The sequence below is a fragment of the Ambystoma mexicanum genome, chromosome 8, assembly GCF_040938575.1.
Source record: "Ambystoma mexicanum isolate Mex_15411 chromosome 8, UKY_AmexF1_1, whole genome shotgun sequence".
Taxonomy (NCBI): domain Eukaryota; kingdom Metazoa; phylum Chordata; class Amphibia; order Caudata; family Ambystomatidae; genus Ambystoma; species Ambystoma mexicanum.
This window is the reverse complement of record NC_090929.1, coordinates 734,484,656-734,505,196: the sequence shown is the minus strand read 5'-3', so window position 1 is coordinate 734,505,196 and position 20,541 is coordinate 734,484,656. Positions and strand designations below refer to the sequence as shown.

General features: G+C 46.0%; 1 protein-coding gene across 5 annotated transcripts in view; it reads right to left on the bottom strand.

Moving 5' to 3' along the window:
* WASHC2C (WASH complex subunit 2C) overlaps nt 1-20,541 on the bottom strand; it is a 2,476,852-nt gene that overhangs the window by 343,398 nt on the left and 2,112,913 nt on the right. For all 5 annotated transcript variants that reach the window (XM_069610545.1, XM_069610544.1, XM_069610547.1 and 2 more), the window contains one exon: nt 17,324-17,452. In XM_069610545.1, coding sequence (XP_069466646.1) covers nt 17,324-17,452 — 129 coding nt within the window. The remainder of the gene's footprint in view (nt 1-17,323; nt 17,453-20,541) is intronic.

Below are 20,541 nucleotides of genomic sequence, written 5' to 3'. Positions count from 1 at the left end.
GGAATGTATGGAGTGCAGGGCTGTGTGTGTGGAAGAATGGGGCATAGGTCACAGGATTGTCGAAGTCGAGCACAATATTTTAACACAGGTCCTCTCCAGACGAATGCCAAAGTATCACCCTATGCACCAAACTCTGTGCCATTACAGCAAGTACAGGTTGATCAGAACCGGGGAACTGGAATGATACAGACTCACGCCCCCATCATGTCAGTCCAGGACCCAGTACAGGCTTGGGAGAAGAATCCTCTACCGAATGGGACAGTCAGCCATTACACTGGAGCAAGTGTACTTGGAGGAAACCCTTTTTCGCATCCTGGTGCTCAAATGTATCAGGAATAGGCCAGCCCACAGTTATCTCTGTCGTGCCCAATTCTATTGGTTACTACAGATCTAGACGAGGTACCCCGGATAGGTGTAAAGGTAAACAGACATTTTCTTTCATGATTGGCACAGGGGCGATGAAATCCTGTATTAAAGAAGGTGGATTTCCCCTATCAAGCAAAGCAATAGACAAGCAGGGATATTCTGGAGCTGTCCTATCAGTTCCATACACTGAAGATTTGTGTATCAAGGTAGGTAATCAAACTTTATCTGCTCCCTTGTTATACTGCAAGGATATGATATGATAGGTTATTTATAACGCGCTTAATACCCAGAGGTTTCTAAGCGCGGGCCCGAGGATTGAACCTGTGTTGCTCCGTGTCGTCTTGCTTCCAAGGCGAGCATGTTGCCGCTGACCTATCCTCCTGAGACGAATGCCAAAGTATCGCCCTAGTATACCCCAGCGAACCTTTTGGGAAGGGACCTCCTGAGCCAGCCTAATATGTCCATCATGTTTTCAAAGGACTGCATAGTATGCTCAACTCCAGGAATGTACCCATTAAGAGAAGCATTGCTTTTCCTGCATATTGCAGTGATAGTGCAATTAGGGGGGGGGGGGGGGTGTAGGTATATTCTGCATTATTCTTGTATGGGGTAATGATAGTGTTGAGTTGGGTACCCAGAATAAGAGATCGGACATGGAGGATGCCCCTAGAATTTTTGTTCCAGTCTGTCGAGTCACAGGAGAGAACACCAGGTACTATCATTAGCATTCTTCTAGAAGCTGTGGTTGTGAAGGATGGAAAAAGTTACTTACCTGTAACTGTTGTTCTCCAGCATGGGTCTGGCATGGATTCACATGCTCATGAATATTCCCCGTCGTCAGGCTGGGAATCCTCGGTAAAGAAAAAAATCAGTATCAGTTTCGTTTCTGATCTGTCTTTCGTAGTAGTAACCAATCACTGATCTCTGCGTCATACTGACCACAGCCAATGACTGCCCTCTACCTAAGCCCCGCCTCTGGCAGCCATCTTCAGATTTGGTAGCACGTGAAGTGGCAGTATGACCAAGTGAAGAGCCGCAGAGGGGTAGGCGGGAGGGTTCGCATGTGAATCCATGCCAGACCCATGCTGGAGAACAACAGTTACAGGTAAGTAACTTGTTCCTTCTCCAGCATGGGGGTCTGGCATGGATTCACATGCTCATGAATATAAGAATAAATAGCAGTAGACACATGCACAACCACGGTGGGTGGCAAAAGGCTCAACATTAAGCAATGCAAAAAACTCAACATTAAGCATCTCTTACCTCCTCACCAGGCTCACCTTAAGCGGACAGGTTGCGCAGCACTGCTTGGCCGACCCTGGACTCCTCCCTGGAATCCCGATCGACGCAGTAGAATCTCGTGAAGCTGTGCGTCGACCTCCACGTAGCAGCCCTGCAGATGTCCAGCAGGGGCACACCAGATAAGAACGCCATAGTAGCAGCGATCGCTCTGGTCGAATGGGCTCTCGGACGGCCTGGCAGCGGTCGGTTAGCCAACCGGTGACAGTGCATGATGCAGCCGGAGAGCCATCTGGAAATAGAAAACTTCGAGAGAGCCTTCCCTTGATTCACAGGTCCAAAGTTCAAAAACAGCTGTGATGTCCTCCGGAAACTCTTCGTGCGGTCCACGTAGAACTTCAGCGCTCTAGCCACATCCAGCGAGTGCAAAGTCCTCTCGGCCGGCGACGAAGGAGACGGGAAGAAAACAGGTAACACCAAGGGCTCGTTAAGATGAAAGTCCTACGGCACCTTGGGCATAAAGGAGGGGTGCGTCCTAAGCACCACCCTCGAGGCATGGAAAGTCAAGTACGGTGCTTTGCAGGATAGGTCCTGGATCTCTCCCACTCGTCGTGCGGAGGTAATGGCCACCAGGAATGCAGTCTTCCACGACACAAACTTCATCAGTGCGGAGTGCATCGGCTCGAATGGGGGCCCCATGAGCCTGGTCAGCACCACGTTAAGTTCCCACGCCGGGGCCGGGGCCTTCACCGGCGGGTACGACCGGAACAGTACTTTCATAAACTCTTTTACCAGTCGATGGGACCACAGGGACGTCCGTCCTGTGGTTCTGGTATATCTGGAGATCGTCGACAGATGATTCTTAATGGAGGCATGGGCTAGCCCAGCCTTTGCCAGCGATAGCAGGTACGGCAGCACTTGAGGGGCCGTAATCCGTAGGGGGTTGATCTTCTGTGCTCGGCACCAGATAGAGAACCTCTTCCACTTATGACCGTAGCATTTGAGAGTCGAGGACGCCCTGGCCCTTGCAAGAACCTCTCTGCAATCGGCCGGTATATCGTAGCCTCCAAACTCTAGCGCTGCAGGAGCCAAGCCTGCAGGTTCAGCGACGCCGGGTCGTGGTGGAAGATGGCGCCTCCTTCTCTGGAGAGAAGGTCCGCGTCCGCCGACAGCTTGATGGGAGGGGACGTTGACAAGTCCAGAAGGTCCGGGAACCAGATCTGCCTCGGCCACACCGGTGCGACGAGGATCATCCTGCACCGGGACCTCTTGAGCTGGCTGATGAGTCGAAGCAGCAACGGCAATGGAGGGAACGCATACAGGTATAGGCCGTCCCAGGGGAACGAGAACGCATCGCCTATGCTTCTCGGCTGGGGAAACCTGCTGGCGAACCTCTTGCACTTCGAGTTCGTCGCTGTTGCGAACAGGTCGATTTGGGGTTTGCACCATCGTCGGAAGAGTTGATCCACCTGATCCTGGCGCAGTTCCCACTCGTGACACGCGCGCAGCTCCCTGCTGAGCGAGTCAGCGATGGTGTTTCTTTCTCCTGCCAGGTGGAAGGGAACCAGGTAAATCCTCTGGGTGACCGCCCAGTGCCACAGATCCTGTGCCTCCTTCGATAGGGCTGGGGATCTGGTGCCTCCCTGCTTCCGTATGTAAAACATTGTCGTGGTGTTGTGCCAGCCGCCCGTCTTCTTCCTGACGAGGAAGTACCTTGAGTGCACCCCAGAGCCTCTTCGGGACAAGCTCGATGGCGCCTTTCCTGAGCATCGCCGTATTTCCAACAGCAGTTGCGGGACGCGATTTTCCTTCCTGGCCACAGGTGGAACTTGAGGGCACTTCTTCAGGAATTCGATAGTGTGTCCTCTTGCCAGGGTATCCAGCACCCAACGGTCGGTGGAGATGGACTTCCACACACCGACGAAATTCGTCAGCCGGCCTCCCCCCGGGGTGCTTCGGTGGGGGCCCGAGACCACGGCCGGATCAGTCCTGCTTGGAGGTGGTGGCCTTGCCGCCCTGGCCACCTTGCCGACGGCGGCGAGTCGCTCCCTGCTTGCCGCGACCCCTGTAGGCCTCCTGAGACGAGGAGCGTGCCGCCTGGCGGTAAGACAGCGAGCCACCGCTGGATCCCTTGGAGGCACCCTGTCTGCCTCCGGAGCTCCGAAAGGGCCGTTGTTGCTGAAGTGCTCCTATGGCGCGGGCCGTCTCTGTGTCCGTTTTTATAGCTTGGAGGGATTCGTCCACCGCCTATGAGCCAATCTCGTCGGGCGGCGAGGCCCGTGTGACGGGAGACGGGAGACCCGTTCCGTTGTCGTGGCCGTCGCCCTCAGAACCCGTCGTCGAGCCCATCGCACCGTCATCTCCCGACTCGTGGGAGGATGAGGAGGGAACTGTAGGCCTTACGGGGGCGAGCGGAGGAGAGGGTTGGGTCCTCCGTCGTTTGTTCTGAGGACTTCCCGACGGGCCAGGTTGCGGGTCCTCCGGCGTGGGCCATGGGAATCTCGTCCTTATCTCAGAGCATAAGGACTGGATCGCAGACAAAATGGCTGCCGAGCCATCCTGAGGCCTAGGTTCCGGCTGCGCCGGAAGGGAAGGCTGCTCTTCCTCGCCATCGTCATCTTCCTCGGTTATCTCCCGAGGATCTTCCTTACGGGATCGAACCTTCTCGAATTGGACTTCGAGGTTCCACACGGCCTCGGTCAGTTCCTCCTCCGAGGCTGACTCCGAGCTCGAGGAGGCTACCGTGCCCCCCCTCGCTTCTTCCATCATGGTGGCCACGACGATGGGCTGAAAAGAGGATTCCCTCATTGGCGGCAGGGAAACTCTAGTCCCGGAGGCAGTCTCCGCTGGCGGGGTCTCTGCCGGCTTGGCCAGAGTCGCAGCGATCGCCTCGATAGAGGCCTTTGCCTGCTGGGTAGGGGCCTTCACCACCTTAGGTGCGTCCCGGGCCTTTGGGGGAGGGGCGACGCCTCGCTCCCCCTCTTCCGAGATCGGACGGGGCATCTCCCGAAGCTTACCCGGGGTCTCGGGCTTCCTCTTCCCCGAACCGGAGCATTGGCTCGTGGTTGACGGTGCCTGGCAACCGAAGAGCCTGACCTTTGCGGCGCTCCTGGAGCCAGCGGACTCGCGGCGCTTGGCCTGGTGTTGGGCCCCCGTCGCCGGGGCGCCCGCACATGACTTAGAAGCCCGCTCGGACCCTTTCTTCTTCTCACCCGTTGAGCCCTTCTCCAACCAGCTGGCGAGACGGGATCGACGGTCCCTCATGGTACGCTCCGACAAGTTCTTGCAGAACTGGCAGTCCTTCTCTACATGAGTCTTGTCCCCATGAAGACAGTAGAGGCATCGCGAATGTTCGTCTTCCTTAAACAAATTCTACAGCCCGCATCCAGGGCAGCTGCGAAACAGCTTGGGCCCGGGAGACGAACTCGCGTCCTGGGCCATCTCGAAGTAGGCCGCAAATCTTCTGGAATCCTCCAAGAAGTTGATTCGACGAAATCTTCACCCTTGAGGGCCGTAGGAAAATCCCGTAACGGGTAGCCGTTAACGGGAGTAGAAACGGTGGAGCTTGAGGCTTGATTAACCGAAAAAATGTGAAAATTCACCTGAAAAAGCACGAAACACGCGGTAAAAGCTCGAGAGCTAAGCACGAGGACTCCCAACACTTGAACGTGCAGTGAAAATCTGAAGATGGCTGCCAGAGGCGGGGCCTATGTAGAGGGCAGTCATTGGCTGTGGACAGTATGACGCAGAGATCAGTGATTGGTTACTACTACGAAAGACAGATCAGAAACGAAACTGATACTGATTTTTTCTTTACCGAGGATTCCCAGCCTGACGACGGGGAATATTCATGAGCATGTGAATCCATGCCAGACCCCATGCTGGAGAAAGGGTGGTTCTTTCAGGCACCGATGAGGAAGGAGGTGAATGGCGCAGTGTTGTGTATTGATCCAACCTCATTGTTAAGAGACATGTCCAATGAGCAATTGTTCAAGGATGCAGAAGGTGCATGTGAAAGGTTTTTTGAGATTGGGGTGCTTTGTCAGGTAATGGTGGAGCAAAGGGAGGTACCACAGACTATATTAATTGTGAGAAAAGCATTGACATACTGGAAGGAGGATTTGGAGAAAGTGCGGAGTCACTTATGGACCAGCAATCCCCATGATGTGGGGCTATTGAAAAGTGTAGGGTCAGTGCAAATAAAACAAGGAGCAATTTTACAAAGGGTTAGGCAATAGCCAATGTCTAAGGCAGATGAAGAGATTTGTGAGACCATTATGGCTTTGTTGAAGCAAAGCATTATACAACCTTCTGTATCCCCAAGTAACATGGCCATTTACCCAGTGAATTAGGCAAAGGCGTCTAGTTGGAGGATGGTTCAGGATATGCGGCCTCAGAACAACATTGTTGAAGCAGAATTTCCAGTGGTACTAAATCCTGCTACGATTCTATGTAACATCCCTACTGGGTTGACCCACTTCACAGTAATTGATTCGATAAATGCCTTTTTTCGGTTCCTTTAACTGAGTTATTCAGATGGATTTGGGGAATTTACAAATGACCAGTACTGTAATTCAATACATGGACTATTTACTTGTTTATAGTGCTTCAGAGGAACAGTGTTGAGGAGACTCAGTCAGACTCCTCACCCTGCTCGCAGGGAAGTGGTAGAAAGTGAACAAAGAAAAACTGTAATATTGTCAAACAGAAGTAGTGTATTTGGGACAGGCACTATCAACCACAGGGATAAGGGTAATGCCTGAGAGAGCCAACACAGTTTAGAACACACCTCAACCAACTACGGTAAAACAGATGCAGCATATTTTGGGGCTCTGTAACTATTGTAGGTCTTGAATTTGACTACTCTAGTTACACGAGGCACATGCTGCAAGCTCTCAAGGTAGCACAGAAAGAGAAGTGTCCGATTGAGTGTTCAGATGAAATGAGATCTTGTTTTCAGGAGCTCAAGACTGCGATCAGTAATGCTCCAGTTTAGGCGGCACCAGATTACCAAACGTCATTTTTTGTTTTTTCACATACAGATGGGAAGGTAATCCTAGGAGGGAGAGGAGGGAAAAAGTACAAGTATTAAAGATGCTTTGGAGACAGGAGAAACACTTTTTGTTGATGGATCATCAATGACTGATCTGGGCACTGGTGAGAGAACTACAGGAGCAGTGGTCTTGTGTGTGGTGAATACTGGGTGGAGGTGGAGAAGTGATTTCCGTCACATTACTCTGCACAAGCAGCCGAGCTGGTGGTGCTTATTGAGGCGCTGGAAATGAGCAACGGGAAGGCAGTCACTATCTACTCTGACTCAGTGTATGTTACCACAACAATACATTCTGGGTTATCTATATGGCAGAGAAGAGGGTTTAGAAGATCTGATGGGACCCTAGTCCAGCATGCTGCGCTGCTTTCACGATTGACGTGTTAACATTGCCTATGGAGGTAGGGGTTTTTAAATGCAATGCGCATACTAGTAAAACTGATTTTGTAGCAAAGGCTGCACCTTATTTGCCCTCTCAGATATCCCAAAAATGTAAATGATGTCCCAACAGGCACAATTGCTGGTCCCGTATACTGCAGTCCCCTTGTTACAAATTGTTGAACTGCAGGGAAAAGCACCACAGGAGGAAAAAGAGAATTAGCCGAAGAGGGGGTGTATGCTCCCGCCCACAAATTTATTGTGGAGTCAGGACCTGAGAGGGAAGCTAGTGATGCCCGTAGAGTTGGTTCTTGTGGCTTTGGAGCAACTATATTTCCCGGCACATACTCCTGTGCAACAAATTGCAGCAGAACTTCAGGAGGACTGGTTTGTGCGCAAGCTCTCTGAGCAGGTGAGTAGGTTTATTGTTAATTGCACACTTTGTAAGGAATTCAATCCAGGAAATACTACGAGGGAGCGGTAAGAAGGGTTTATACCCCGACCTTCAGGTCCTTTTAAGGAATTACATGTTGATTTCATTGATATGGTAAAACGGTGCAACATCTATGGTTATTTAATTGTGGTTGTGTGTCAATTTTCCCGATGGCTTCAGGCTGGAGCCTGCGTGCACCCTGATGCTAAGTCAGCACCCAGATTCATGGTAAGGGAGGTATTTCCACAGTGGGGTATTTGTGAAGTGTGACGGTCCAATAACGCGACTCACTTCTTTAATGCTTTGTTCACTGAAATTACTTCACTTTTGGGGATACGACAAAGAATGTGCTCGGTGTACCACCCTCATGCCAATGGGTTTGTGGAGCATCTCAATGGCTTGTTGAAAACTCAATTGTCATAAACATGTTCTGATTTGCATAAGTCATGGCTTTACTGCCTTCCCCTGGCACTGTTTTGTTTGTGGAACAAGCCTGGAAAAGATCACCACCTCAGCCCCCATGATGTGGTGACGGGTTGTAGAATATTTACACCTCTCTCACCCGCAAGCATAGGTACAGATGCACATAAATCAGCAGAAATCCTGGGAAATGAATTTGTGGACTCTCTTAATGCTTTAACCAAGAGTGTCAGAATTGTGTCCTGTGTCCTCACAGGTTACTGCATCTCATCAGCAAAACAAGATCGAAAGCGGCGTGGGACCAAACTGACAACAGCATCCATTGTTATTCCTAGGGGAGAGGGTCTTTGTTCGCTCTTTTGTCCGTCGCTTGAACGACCATCGATTACACGGACCCCATAAGGTCATCTTCTCCACTCCTACGGCTGTAAAACTGGAAGGAATTAAAACTTGGGTGCACCTCCACGATGTTCGGAGGGACACTGGTATGCCACCACTGACGCCTGAGGAACAGGCGTCGACTAATAATTAAGTTAAGCATAATCTAAGGAATCACGGTTCGTTCCAGTTGACACGGGGGAGAGCGCACGAAAACCTAAGAATTGTTTTAATAAATTGTCTTTTTTATTAAATTGTCTTAAAATGTAAGACTTGTTTTAGTAGGAATTGGTTGTAGAAGGACAATATGTTCAGCAATTTATAGAGTTCTTTTCTTTTTTCTTTTTGGGTCATATGTGTTGGATAATAAATGTTTACATGAAGTAAATATGGGGACATTTGGAAACATCTGGAAATGCAACAAGTGTACGATATTGAATTTGCATCTGATGATTCTGATGGGACTTTAGAAATTGTAAATGACGCACAGTTTTGCAGCTGATAATATATGGTACCAGCACATGAAGAGAGTGGGAAGGGAGAGAGTGAGTCATGTTACATTTGCTCCCTCATTATGCATGTCTCTGGTGTTCCTAGATTATTTATTCCTGATGAGGTAGAAGTGGCAGATGCACTTTGCCTGGTGCACTTATCACTATGCAGTGTTAGAGGGCAGTTTCCAGGGCGATCTGTAGCAGCTTCTGTCCTTCCGATCGATGAAGAATGTTCAAACTCAACTGGGGAGGATCGCAAAGATGTTCGATGTACGCAAAGTGTGCATCTTAAACCTTGAGGGTTTGATACTCATGAACAACAGATGGGAGCAAGGGATAATTAGTTGTAAGGGTGGAGGGATGGTGGGACTCTCTGAAGAAGGGGTGGCACAAACTAATTTGGCATATGAAAATGTTTGAACAAAACATGTGAATTTCTTGACATAGCTCAAGGAGCCTGAGAAACCTGTTACGTACGTGTGTTTTCAGTGTTTTAAGGGCAATGGTACAGTGACTTTGGGCATAAATCAAAACTGCGGCACCACTCTGCGTATTCCTGATTTGGTTGGAGGTATGGCAGTGATTCTCAATTTATTCTGGTCATGTGGACCCATTTCGTACAAACAATTACCTCCAGCCTGTAGAGGTTTATGCAGCATCACCACTTTGCCCATGCCCATCCTTGTGGTTCCACAGAGCCACCGGAAACTGTCTGAATCCACATTTGTGCCCCCTTTTTCCCCGTTCCCCCTGCATCCCTTGTGCCATCGGACATGGACAATCTACAACCTTTACAGGACTCTGAAGAAACAGACTTTTTGAGGAGATCGAAAAAATCTAACTATATGTCAGCAGCATCTTCTGAGGCTCTAAGGAATGTTTCTGATTGTTTTTGACTGTTTAGCTGTACTGAAACCTTTTTCTCCTCTCTATTGGCCCAAGGTGGGCAATTCTCTGTCAATGCAAAATGGCTATAAATAACTTGTTACGAGTTACTATTATGCGTCAATTCCTCTGTTTTATCGCTCAGTGCCAACAAAGAACAACCTAGGGCTTTGCGTCTTGTAGCCCTACAGAATTGTTACATCCTGGACCTCCTAACAGCTATGGAGGGTGGGGTGTGCCATAAATTGGGCAAAACTTGCTGCACATATGTGCCTCCTAATGACTTGGATAACGGAACTTTGGCTCGAACAATTACTGAAGTGCAAACTCTGACAGGGGCCATGGTGAGGGCGGCAGGAATTACTGGTGATTTTATTTTGGACTCTCTTTTCTCTTTGATGCCATCATGGATGAACATAATCTTAAAAGTACTTTCACCTGTTTTGATTTTTTCTCTAGCACTTTTTTGATCTTGTCAGTTATGTCTTCGATGCTGCTCGACTTAGATGCCTAGGAGTACTGCCATGTTTCTTGTAACCCTGTCTAAGGCCAGGTATAGGACCAATTCTCTTCACAAGTGCACTCAAACTGATTTTGGAATGATTGAGCAGGGGGTTTCCATCCTTCCCCAATTTGGAGTGAATGTGTAGAATGATGGGCAGATTGCAGAACTAATGATGAGTCAGATTGGGGTTGTCTAGCGGAGGATTATGGGAAAAACAGTTGTGAAGATGTGCTCCATAAAAATAGTGTTACTGATGGTTTGGAAATTGGTTTGTTGGCCAATGGATTAACTAAGGGGAGAATGTTGGGAAATTGGAAAAATGTAAACTTTGCGTGCCATATCACTGACTGGGGAGTGGACACATCATCGTAATTTCTGTTACTTTTGTAAATTGCTACAAATATTACAATATTTATGGTAAATAAGATAAGTGCTACATTTAGGTTACTTTGTTTTATTTTGTGTAGAGGCGATACATTTGTAGATTTGCATGCACGCAGAAACATAACGAACATTCTCACACGGAGGGCCCCTCCAACACTCAGGTAAAGCAGGTGATCAATATATACATGTGGACTTTAACTGTATGAATAGCGGTCATGAGAGGAGATCATAATAGGTATAAAATGCACACATAAGGGTACACATGTATGGGAAGTGTTTTTCGAATGTAGTAAAAGACATGAAATATATGAGGTGCGATTGGTCTGTGCATCATGGGTCCCTGCATTGTGGATCAACCGGAAGGGTGTTTTTTCGCCATCATGGCAAAGGTTTGCAAAGGCCTGTCAGCAGTCAGGGAACAGGTTTCATGAGCTGGTCAACAGGGTGGTTGCGGTCAGTTTGCAGATGGCTCAAGTGCTGGAGGGCAATTGAAGATATGATCTCTGGTGAACTGGAGAGTTCATTGTTGTAAGAGATAAGCATGTTGTGAATTCATGGGGTTGTGTGAAGGAGGTGTCTCTCCTTGTGCCCTTGTGGAGACCAGTAGCAAAACATTTTAGGAGAACGATTGTGTTGCCACAGAGTGGGGGGAATTCATGTGAATAGGAACAGGTTAGCCACGTAGAAATCATAACGATCGGACAACGGACAGGTCTGGCCAATGCGATTAGCAAACATGAGTAGGTGAAAAGGGAATCTACAAGTCTTTCTCTCGTCTTCATGTGCTTCGGTATTTTCTGGGTAGGTCTGTGTGTGTCATTAATAGGAATTCTGTTATTTTGTAACTAAGAGGCAAGGCTGGCACCAAATATGGAGAGGCTTTTGGGAAGGGGTGTGTTGAAAATGTAAACCTTGTAATTATACTTTTTAGGGGATTGTGTTATAATGTCTGTGTCCAATGAACTGCATGGCTTTTAGATTTCTATGTACAGGGCAACAAATCCAGTTTGGGGGATGATTTTGTAATGCTATCTGAGTGATTGTATTAACTGTTGCAAACTGTATATGTGTTCTTTGTGTGGTTCAGGGAGACCAGGGTTAGTTGGACTCTTAGATGTAATCGAAGCCCCCCCTCCCGGCCGTTGTACAATAAACTTGCTTTATGGACCAAAGGCGCACTTATTCATTTTAGAGGCGGGACTAACTTGGGTAAAGGGACAGAGCTAAAGGTCCAAGCATATGGTATTCTAGACCAAGATCAGGCTGTTTAGCTCATACCTCTGATTTTAAGTGTTTTTTTAAAGTCATGCGCGTGCCTTTTCTTCTGTTAACGTAGAAGTACACTGCATCTAAATGTAGTGGTTGTGTAACTATTGTTGGTATCCAGTGAAAATATTGTTAAGGAAAATATCACCAGGGTGTGACATTTCCCCAAATGTGTACCCTGACTAAAATGAAACACTTTCCTCAAGTATTCTAGCATTAGAGTTTAGAATCATAATTGACACCCCTTCTGGAATATTTGGGTAACGTACTTTAAGGGATCAGGAAAAATAAAAATAAAGACAATCTCCTCGCAGGCGACATTTTGCAGGTGAGATATTAAAATGGAACCCTATTGTTAAGTGCAACGGTAAATGTCTAAAATATATCTGGATATTTTGGAGGCCTATAGCTGGAGGCCTCTAGAAATGTTACTGATGGTCATGTGTACTGCCCCTTGCTCTCCAACCGGAGTTGCTCCAAATTTGTTGCAATGCGATTCTATTAATTAATTCCAAAATAATCATTCTATACTCAATTAGTAAAATCATGAAGATTGTATCTTCTTCTTTATTACTGAGGCTCTGACGTCATGCAATTATTCAGCGCCCATTTATGTATTATGCCAATGCATTTCGGACATTGTCCGTCATCAGGGCTTTTGGCGCTCTCACTGTCAATTATCAAGAATAAATGTAAATCAGAACATTTGTTGAATGGGTCAAAAAACAAAAAGGAAAATCAAATCAAGATAATAACAGTAAGCATAATAATCAATAGTCATATGTGTATATATTCATAGAAATCATAATAAATCATAAAAAATAATTTCAGTTTCAATTGTTCACCGATTGTTTGTTTACGATATTACCACAGTATTTACGTTCAAGTTTTCAGTTCAATGTTGTTCATATAAACAAAATATGTGCAATCAATTAGTTAAATACATCAAAGTTAAAGCACATATCATTGTTGCAGGTTTCAATCCCCCGGTGTATATCATCATAGGTAAATGGAAAAAATTATAAATGTACATGAGTATTTTAAATCGGGTATTTTGTGTATCTAGAGCTTCTGTAGAATCCATTTAATGTACCTGCTAAGTCGCTGTGCAAGCCTCCCCTCTCTCGTGATGCTCCGTATGCCTCAGTATTATGTGTTCAGGGTTGGCCTGTGAAGAGTCATCATATTTAAATTTATGAATTCCCTGTGTCCAATCACCCATTAGTGATAATATATCGGATATTTTGACTCGGCTTACCTCTGTCAACCATGAGCTTCATACAGCGTCCTGAGTTGTGAAAACCTGCGTCCTCGCTGGACGCTGGTTTTCAATGTTTGGATTAAGTTCTGATTCCTTTTTGTCTTGTTCAATTTCACCTTGTGCCAGGGTGTCAAGGTGTACCCCAGATATTGAATCAACAAATATTCAAATTAAGAAAAAACATACAGTAGTGCCCACCCTTTTCAACTCAGTCACTGATGGTCATGTGTCCATTTGTATTATTCAAACACTATGAAGACATTAATTCATGTTGTTTATTGTTGTTGGTTTTAAGGGCCTTTTAGGACTTTCCTGTGTGGTGAAATGCCCCCTTTTCTTCCCACCTCTAATCTTCATTTGTTTTGTGTTTATCACCATGTATATAACCTACAATATGTAACAAGAGTGGGTTATCTCGTTTAAACATTTTTCTGTTGTTGTGAACTAGCGATACTAACTCTAACTGGATGTGAGTATGGCTGGTTCCTCTTATGTTATTTTTGTGTGCCTATTTGTGATAGTGGACTCACATTAAAGTAGAGAGATGAGAAGTGTCAAAGATATTTACTGTATTTATTGCAATACAGTCTAATATGCGCTCATGTATTTATTTACCTGTTAGTTTCATTTTGTAAAACTCACGGTACCATCATATTTATCAGCCTGCTATCCGTTCCTGAGGTCATGTCTTGTCAACCTTATCTTTAAGGGAGGTTTGAGTTCCTTTTTGGCTTTGTGCTTTAGCCCCTCCCTAGGCTTAATGGTTGTAAAGCTCTCAAGAAAAGGGTCTACAAAACTGCCTTCATAGCTTGTATGCCAGTCCCTTATACAAACAATGTTTTGTATATCAGGCTCAAAGTTGGTATGATTCATCCATCCTACCACTACATCGCACCATTAGTCAACCTCCTGAAAACCTGCCTGTGTGCTGAACACCAGTCTAACACCTATAAAAGTTAACTGTTCATGTGAAACTTGATCATTTGGTTTTAGCACCAGATCATTTCATGGGCCATTTTAGGTTTTGGGTTCATGTGTTTATTGTATTCTGGTCACTGTAGGGCATCTGAAACAGAGATGGGATTTTAGGTCTTGAGCTGTAGCAGGTTGCAGCCAACATTACCCTGTGTGAGCAACAGATGGAAGAGAGTACATAAATCTACACCGGCTTGTTGTAGATGTATAGAAATGCACAATTCCTGGCATTTTCAGCCTCATGTCCCAGCTCTTTGGTCGTCCAATCCGTCCAAAGTCTTAAAGACACTTCAATCCCTTGCTCATTTTCTGTGCTGTCCTTAGAATTTTGCTTTTTTCGCCTTACTTGTCTACTGTGTTGAATCTAAAAAACATTGTCTGCAGCACTGCACTTACATCTCCTTGCTTGATCCCTGTGTGACTCTTTAGATATTCTGCTTTTTCTCTAGGTGTTCCTTATAAAAACAGGTTTCTTTTGTTCTTGTCAGACTATTTTCCATTTTCCTGACTCTGAAATTCTCTATCAAGTCCCCTTGCAGGCCCGCATCTTCCATTTGCTCCCTGTGTTTGTAGCCACCTCGTTGTGTCTTGAACTACTGTTTTCTTCATAGATGTACAGTGCCCTGATTTCACTGTTCCCTTCAGTGAGCCTTCCTACAAATGTCCGCTGCGATGGCAGAAATTGCTCAGAGCTTGAACTCATGGTTTCCTGCTCAACGTTAATAGGCTTTCCCACACTCTCTACAGCGCATCATGTCAGGCATTATGCTTTCTTCAATTTCCTCTGTCTTCTAATCATGCTTAATTACTTATTTAGTCTTTGGCTTTACCTCCTGTTAAGCTTTCTTTCTCTGTTTATGCTTATGTAGAGACTCTTTTCACTATATTATCCAAGTTCAAATAAGTTCATTGTTATTGTCTGCACTCCTTATCTGTAAGGTGTGCAACTCCTTGGTTTGTCTCCACGCCAGAGAAGAGAACGTGAGGACTTATGTTGCTTCTACCTAGTCCTTTGAAGTCTTAGCAGTCTCAGTGCTTGTCAGTCCTGTGCTACCTTACACTGTGTGCAGTTTCTTCAGCATATCCCAGCTCTGACTCTTCTGTATTCCTATCAAGAGTAATCTGCTGCTTTACGCTGATTGAGCCTTCTTACAGAGTACTTATGCTTGTTTCCTGTTACTTTCTTTTCTTATAGCACGATACAGTGCATACAACATCTTTGCCATACTCACAAACAACCTGTTATGCATTTTGTTCTGCTCTTACACAAACTGACACCTTATCATCCTCTTCACTGGTCTTGCAGTAATTGGTTTCTGATACAAGCCCAGTCAGCTTTCTTTTCAGAATGCTTCTTTAATTTCTGTAATGGGCAAAGCATCTTTACTCTTGCTGTATGCATTTTTACCACGAACTGCAGGGATGAAACCTGCTCTTCATTTTACATAAAGATGATAAACACAACAATGAATATCAATTGAGGCGGCCAGCTATGCTGTTATATATTGCTATGCTGGAGCATAGCAATATATAACAGAATGGTATTGTGTCAAGTCAAAATCAGGAGACAGACATTTTGGGTTAAGCATTTCTTTATTGGAACACCCAAAACCTAATCTGTCCCTACATTTTCACGACCGTACTCCAAAAGAAAAGAAAGGCATCTAAAAGAGTGCTCTTCTGGATGACCTACAAAATAAGCAAAGCCCACCGTCTAGAAACCTATTTTAGTCCGATTGCTTTCCCTACCTCTATAAAACAAAAACAACTAAGTTTGACAAAGTGACAATATTGGCCTTTGCCCAAATTAAAGAATGGTGGCTAATTTCTGACTCTACCCTATCAGTAAAAGTGTCTCTTTTCCCTGTTGCACAGTTCAAGTCAGGGCACCAAATGTCTCTTCAAGCTCCCCCTCCTCGGGTTATAATTATTCTTTTATAAACGCACTTAATACCAGCGAGTGGTTTCTAAGCACGGGATCGGGATTCGAATCTGTGTTGTCTTGCTTTCAAGACTAACACGTTACCCCTTAGCTAGCCTTCCTCCCCGGGTTGCATGTCAGTCTTTGGTTAGTCTCTTTATCTCAGAGTTACCAAGCTTTGGTCTCTGCCCCCAGTCTGCTCCATTCTTGGGAAGTCCCTGATTCGTAACTCCATACCAGGTACTCTGCTTCATGGTACTTTCTCCAGTTAGTTATCTCCTGGTTTTAACCCTTCTTTGGGATTTCGGATCTCACATCCCGTTGTGAGGTTTGATTTCTCTCACCCCATCTTGCAGGGTCTGGTTTCTGTCATCCCGCCTTGGGGGTCTGGTTTCTCCCATTCCGCCTCCGGGTCTCCTTGGGACTTTTCAATTCCTCCCGGTTCCCTGGAGCAACCGCCCTTTTGTCTCTGTACAGTGCTCCTCCAGGCAGGCGTTCCAGTAGGCCAATACTGCTTCTCCCTTCCAGCTTCTTCCTGGTGTTCCGTGTCTGACCGAGCTGGCGCTCACTTTCCTGCTATCTTTCTGCAGGGCTTAGAAGTGGGTTCCTCAATGCACCGCTCATTTGTTGCTCAACCGTCTGCATTGCTTTAGACCCTCCTGGGCATGTCTTCCCCATTCAATGTCTCAGCAGGGTTGGAAAGCGTTCTGCAGGCTTGGTTGTGGTGCAATCCGCCACACCAGGCATAGGCTTCCTACCTCCTGCTGCCAGACCTCCAACTCTGGTGCTTCTTTCCTCTCTTGATTCAATGAGGATTGGGTCTTTATCTTTCATGCTGCCCGGGGTGAGTCTATCCTCGCTCTCTGTTCTAGCGTGGGGACGGTGCATAAAAAGGGTCAGAACCATACCAGCCATTTGTGCAGGAAGTTGCAAGTAATTATACACAGTTTAACTCCTATATAACCAACAAAACTATTAGTGTCTTAAGACAAGGGATGATAACTTACATCCTGGCTTAGGGATTTCCTGTCCTCTAAGGGTTGGGGGGCACCTCCAGTAGGATCCAGCTTGCTTTGTCCCCCAGCCAGTGTTAAACTTAGCAGGTCCACCTCCCTAGGCTAAAAGAGGGTAGCTCCGCCTTGAGGAGAGGGGACACATCCCCTGGATTCATCACACCATGCACTGTGCTCCACAATTATATGTTCCGTCCTCCTCTACATCTACATCTCTCCAACTCCAACCAATAGAAATCCAAATCAAGTTCTGAACTTGAACACTTCTAGTGTACATCAGCAGCAAACAAACAACCCCTGACCAATCCAGCAAGCAGAATTTTAAAACTGAAATGTTATTGTGTTACAAACTAACCGCATGCTTTTTGGAATTTGCAAAAAGATCAACGTCAGGATCGTTGTCCCTTTGTAATTTGTGGCTGAAGAGAAGTTCTTCATCTTGGAAAACTCCTGTGCTCTTGGAATGAGGGCCACTTTCAAACGGCTGAAAAAAATCAAAAGGCAAAAAATACAAATGTTAAAAAGAGCTTTGAACAGAATATCTTCAAACGTCACCTTGTGAGTTGCATTTCAGAAAAACATTTTTTTGCATGGAGGCATTAAACTATCCACTATATTTCAAGTGCAGGAATGGGTTATTGACCCCCCTTTCCTTTTAACTTACATAGATTCTTTAATTTATTTGCAAATACAATATTTTACACAATTATAAGAACATAAAACAGTTTTTCTTGGCAAAAACACATCTCATTGATAACTAATGGAAATATTTTACATGTGGTTACACTCCAATAGATTGCACCACGGATCAGGCATAGGAGACCAGACTTATTTGCTTCTCCAAACAACGATGGCATCCACATATGTTGGGCACGTAGGACTGGGGAAAGGTAAGAGCTGCTGTCACCATCTTAAATAACGTAATACAAGGAGCCATAAAGGGATTAATATCATGTGAATATTCTTTAACGGACCCACATTCACTGACATGTTTTCTCCTCAGATTGTGTGGGTATGTTTTGGAAATAGTCCTTAGAAATTGTAAAGATGTAATGTTATTGTAAATATAATGCAAAGCAATGACAGAAAAGAAGAAGTTATTCATTTTGTTATTGGTCTTTCTGGTGTACACAGTGCTTCCCAAAACAGATTACTTATCTTTTGTAATGACATTCAAGTACAAAACGATCTACAAAGTATTGTATAGCCACTAGTGGCATTAATCGGCTGCAAATAAATCTGCAAATTACAGCATCCGTGGTTTCCCAAGGTTAAAAGTGATCTCACTGCATATACACACTGAGAGTTGCAAGCTCTGAGACCTCAGTTCATCCAACCTTCCCCAGTCAGATGCCGAGAAGCAACAGAGCTGTAGTATAAATAATTTAGAGGAAGCTGCTTGAGGGGGAAGAAGGGAACAGTTGATAAGGAATCGGTTTAAGGTTTACCTTATTCATCAGAAAGGACATTAACTAAGGTAAATAACTTGTTCTTTCAATGGATACTTTCCTTGCACGGATCACTCATTTTTATTGCAACTCCAGCAGCCATACACAGAAAAAAAGGATGGTAGAGTGTAAAAGATCTGCATGACTGTATGCTCAAAGCATGTATACCCTCAAACCAACAAATCTCGACTGTAAAGTTTTTTTTTTCCAAATAAGTTTTTATTGACAATTTCAATCAGATTGCTTGAACAAGAAAACAAAAGAGCAAAACCCACCCCCCAACAATCCCAACCCCCTAACCATCCCCCCCATCCCGTGATCCAAGAGCACACCAGTTAGGTACCCTGCTTAGTAAACCAGGTTAAGCAGCTGTATGAAGTCATTGAGTGTTTTCTCTGGGTCCATCAGAGCGTAGGCCCCTCTATGTCTTTATTCACAGATCAGAATCGTCCTGTGGTCTAATTATACCAAGAAGTTCCATGGCCTTGGGGCACCATGGTCGGCAGGCCCTCGCTTTTAGGTATACCAGTAGGTTGAACCAGTCGGAGACAAACCGCATGTGATCTCCCTGAATAGTGTAGGTGAACCACTGCAGGGCCACATAAGACCACATTTTAGCAATCCATTCATGTTCTTGTGGAGGATCTTTCGATTTCCATCTCTTGGCCAAAACTGAAGCTGCCAACATCATCATCACATAAAGTTTCGGGTCTGCCCTCGTTGTGAGGGTTGCAAGGGCCTCATTTAAAGCCATCAAGTCTAGACCTCTGTTCTGGCCTAGCCTGATTCCCAGGACCTGGGTAACCGCCTGCTGCATCTGTATCCAGAACTGGTCTATTTTTGGACACTCCCACCAGATGTGAGCCCAGGAGCCCTCCAGCCCGCACCCCCTCCAAGACAGCCTCGACGTGTTGGGGAACATTCTATTTAACCTTACCGGGGTTAAATGCCACTGAAGCGTTAATTTCAGCCACATCTCTCGAATCTGAATCGACCTTGTGAGTTTGGAGATCTGCGACAATAGCCTTTCCCAGGCCTGGACTTCCATTACTGTTCCCGTATCACCATCCCATTTCTTCATGTAGGTTCTGCATACCAGGGTGTATCCTTGCTTTATGTGTTTATAAATGGACGCTAGCACCCCTTTGTCCCCCGCATCTGTGTCTAAATACCTCTCAAAAGGAGGGAGGGAACGGGACCCCGCTTGCTTTACCTTTGGATGGGAAAGCCAATGCTTTATCTGGAGATTGGCATAGGAGAGACACAGAGGTTTGCCAAAGTCCTTTTTACACTGCTCAAAGTGTTTAACCTTGTCTCCTATGAACATGTCTCGCAGAATCCTACATCCCCCTTGATACCTAGGGTTAAAGGCCGATACTAGAGTATAAGCTGGGGTGAACTGCGGGTTGCCGTGCAGGAGCGTATACGGGGATGGATAGGAGGTGATCTGCGCTCTTTTTACCGCTTGGTCCCAAGCCTCTCCCGTTGTCGTGGTTATTGCACTACAGTATATTTGAATAGGTCTATCAGGTCCCGGCAGCCATAGTATCACCTCCAAGTGTCCTCCCACCACCGCTCGATCCATCGGCCTCCAGACTTTCTCCCTGTCCCCCTTTTGCCAATCCCTTATGACTCGGGTCTGTGACGCTAAGTAATATACCCTGAAATCTGGTTCTCCCACGCAACCCCTGTCCGGCAGAGCCTTCATCAGTGAAGCCGCCACCCTCGGGCGTTTCTGATTCCAAACAAACCGATTAGTTATTCTCTGGACAGCTCTGAAGAAGGACGCCGGGACCGGCATCGGGAGGGCCGAAAAGAAGTAGAGGAGACGAGGTAGGACCAACATTTTTAAAGCGTTAACGCGTCCCAGTCAAGATAGCGACAGGGGTCCCCAGTCTAGCATTTTGGTTTTGAGCTTCCAGAGGAGAGGGGGATAATTTGCTGTGTAAAGATCCTCTAGATTTTTGGTTAGATGTATTCCCATATATTTTAAGGAGTTTCCAACCCATCTATACTTATGCTCCCTCTTAAGATCTTGCTCTACATTGTCCGACAATGATAGAGATAAGACCTCAGATTTGTGCATGTTAATTTTTAACACCGCCACCCGACCAAACGGGTCCAG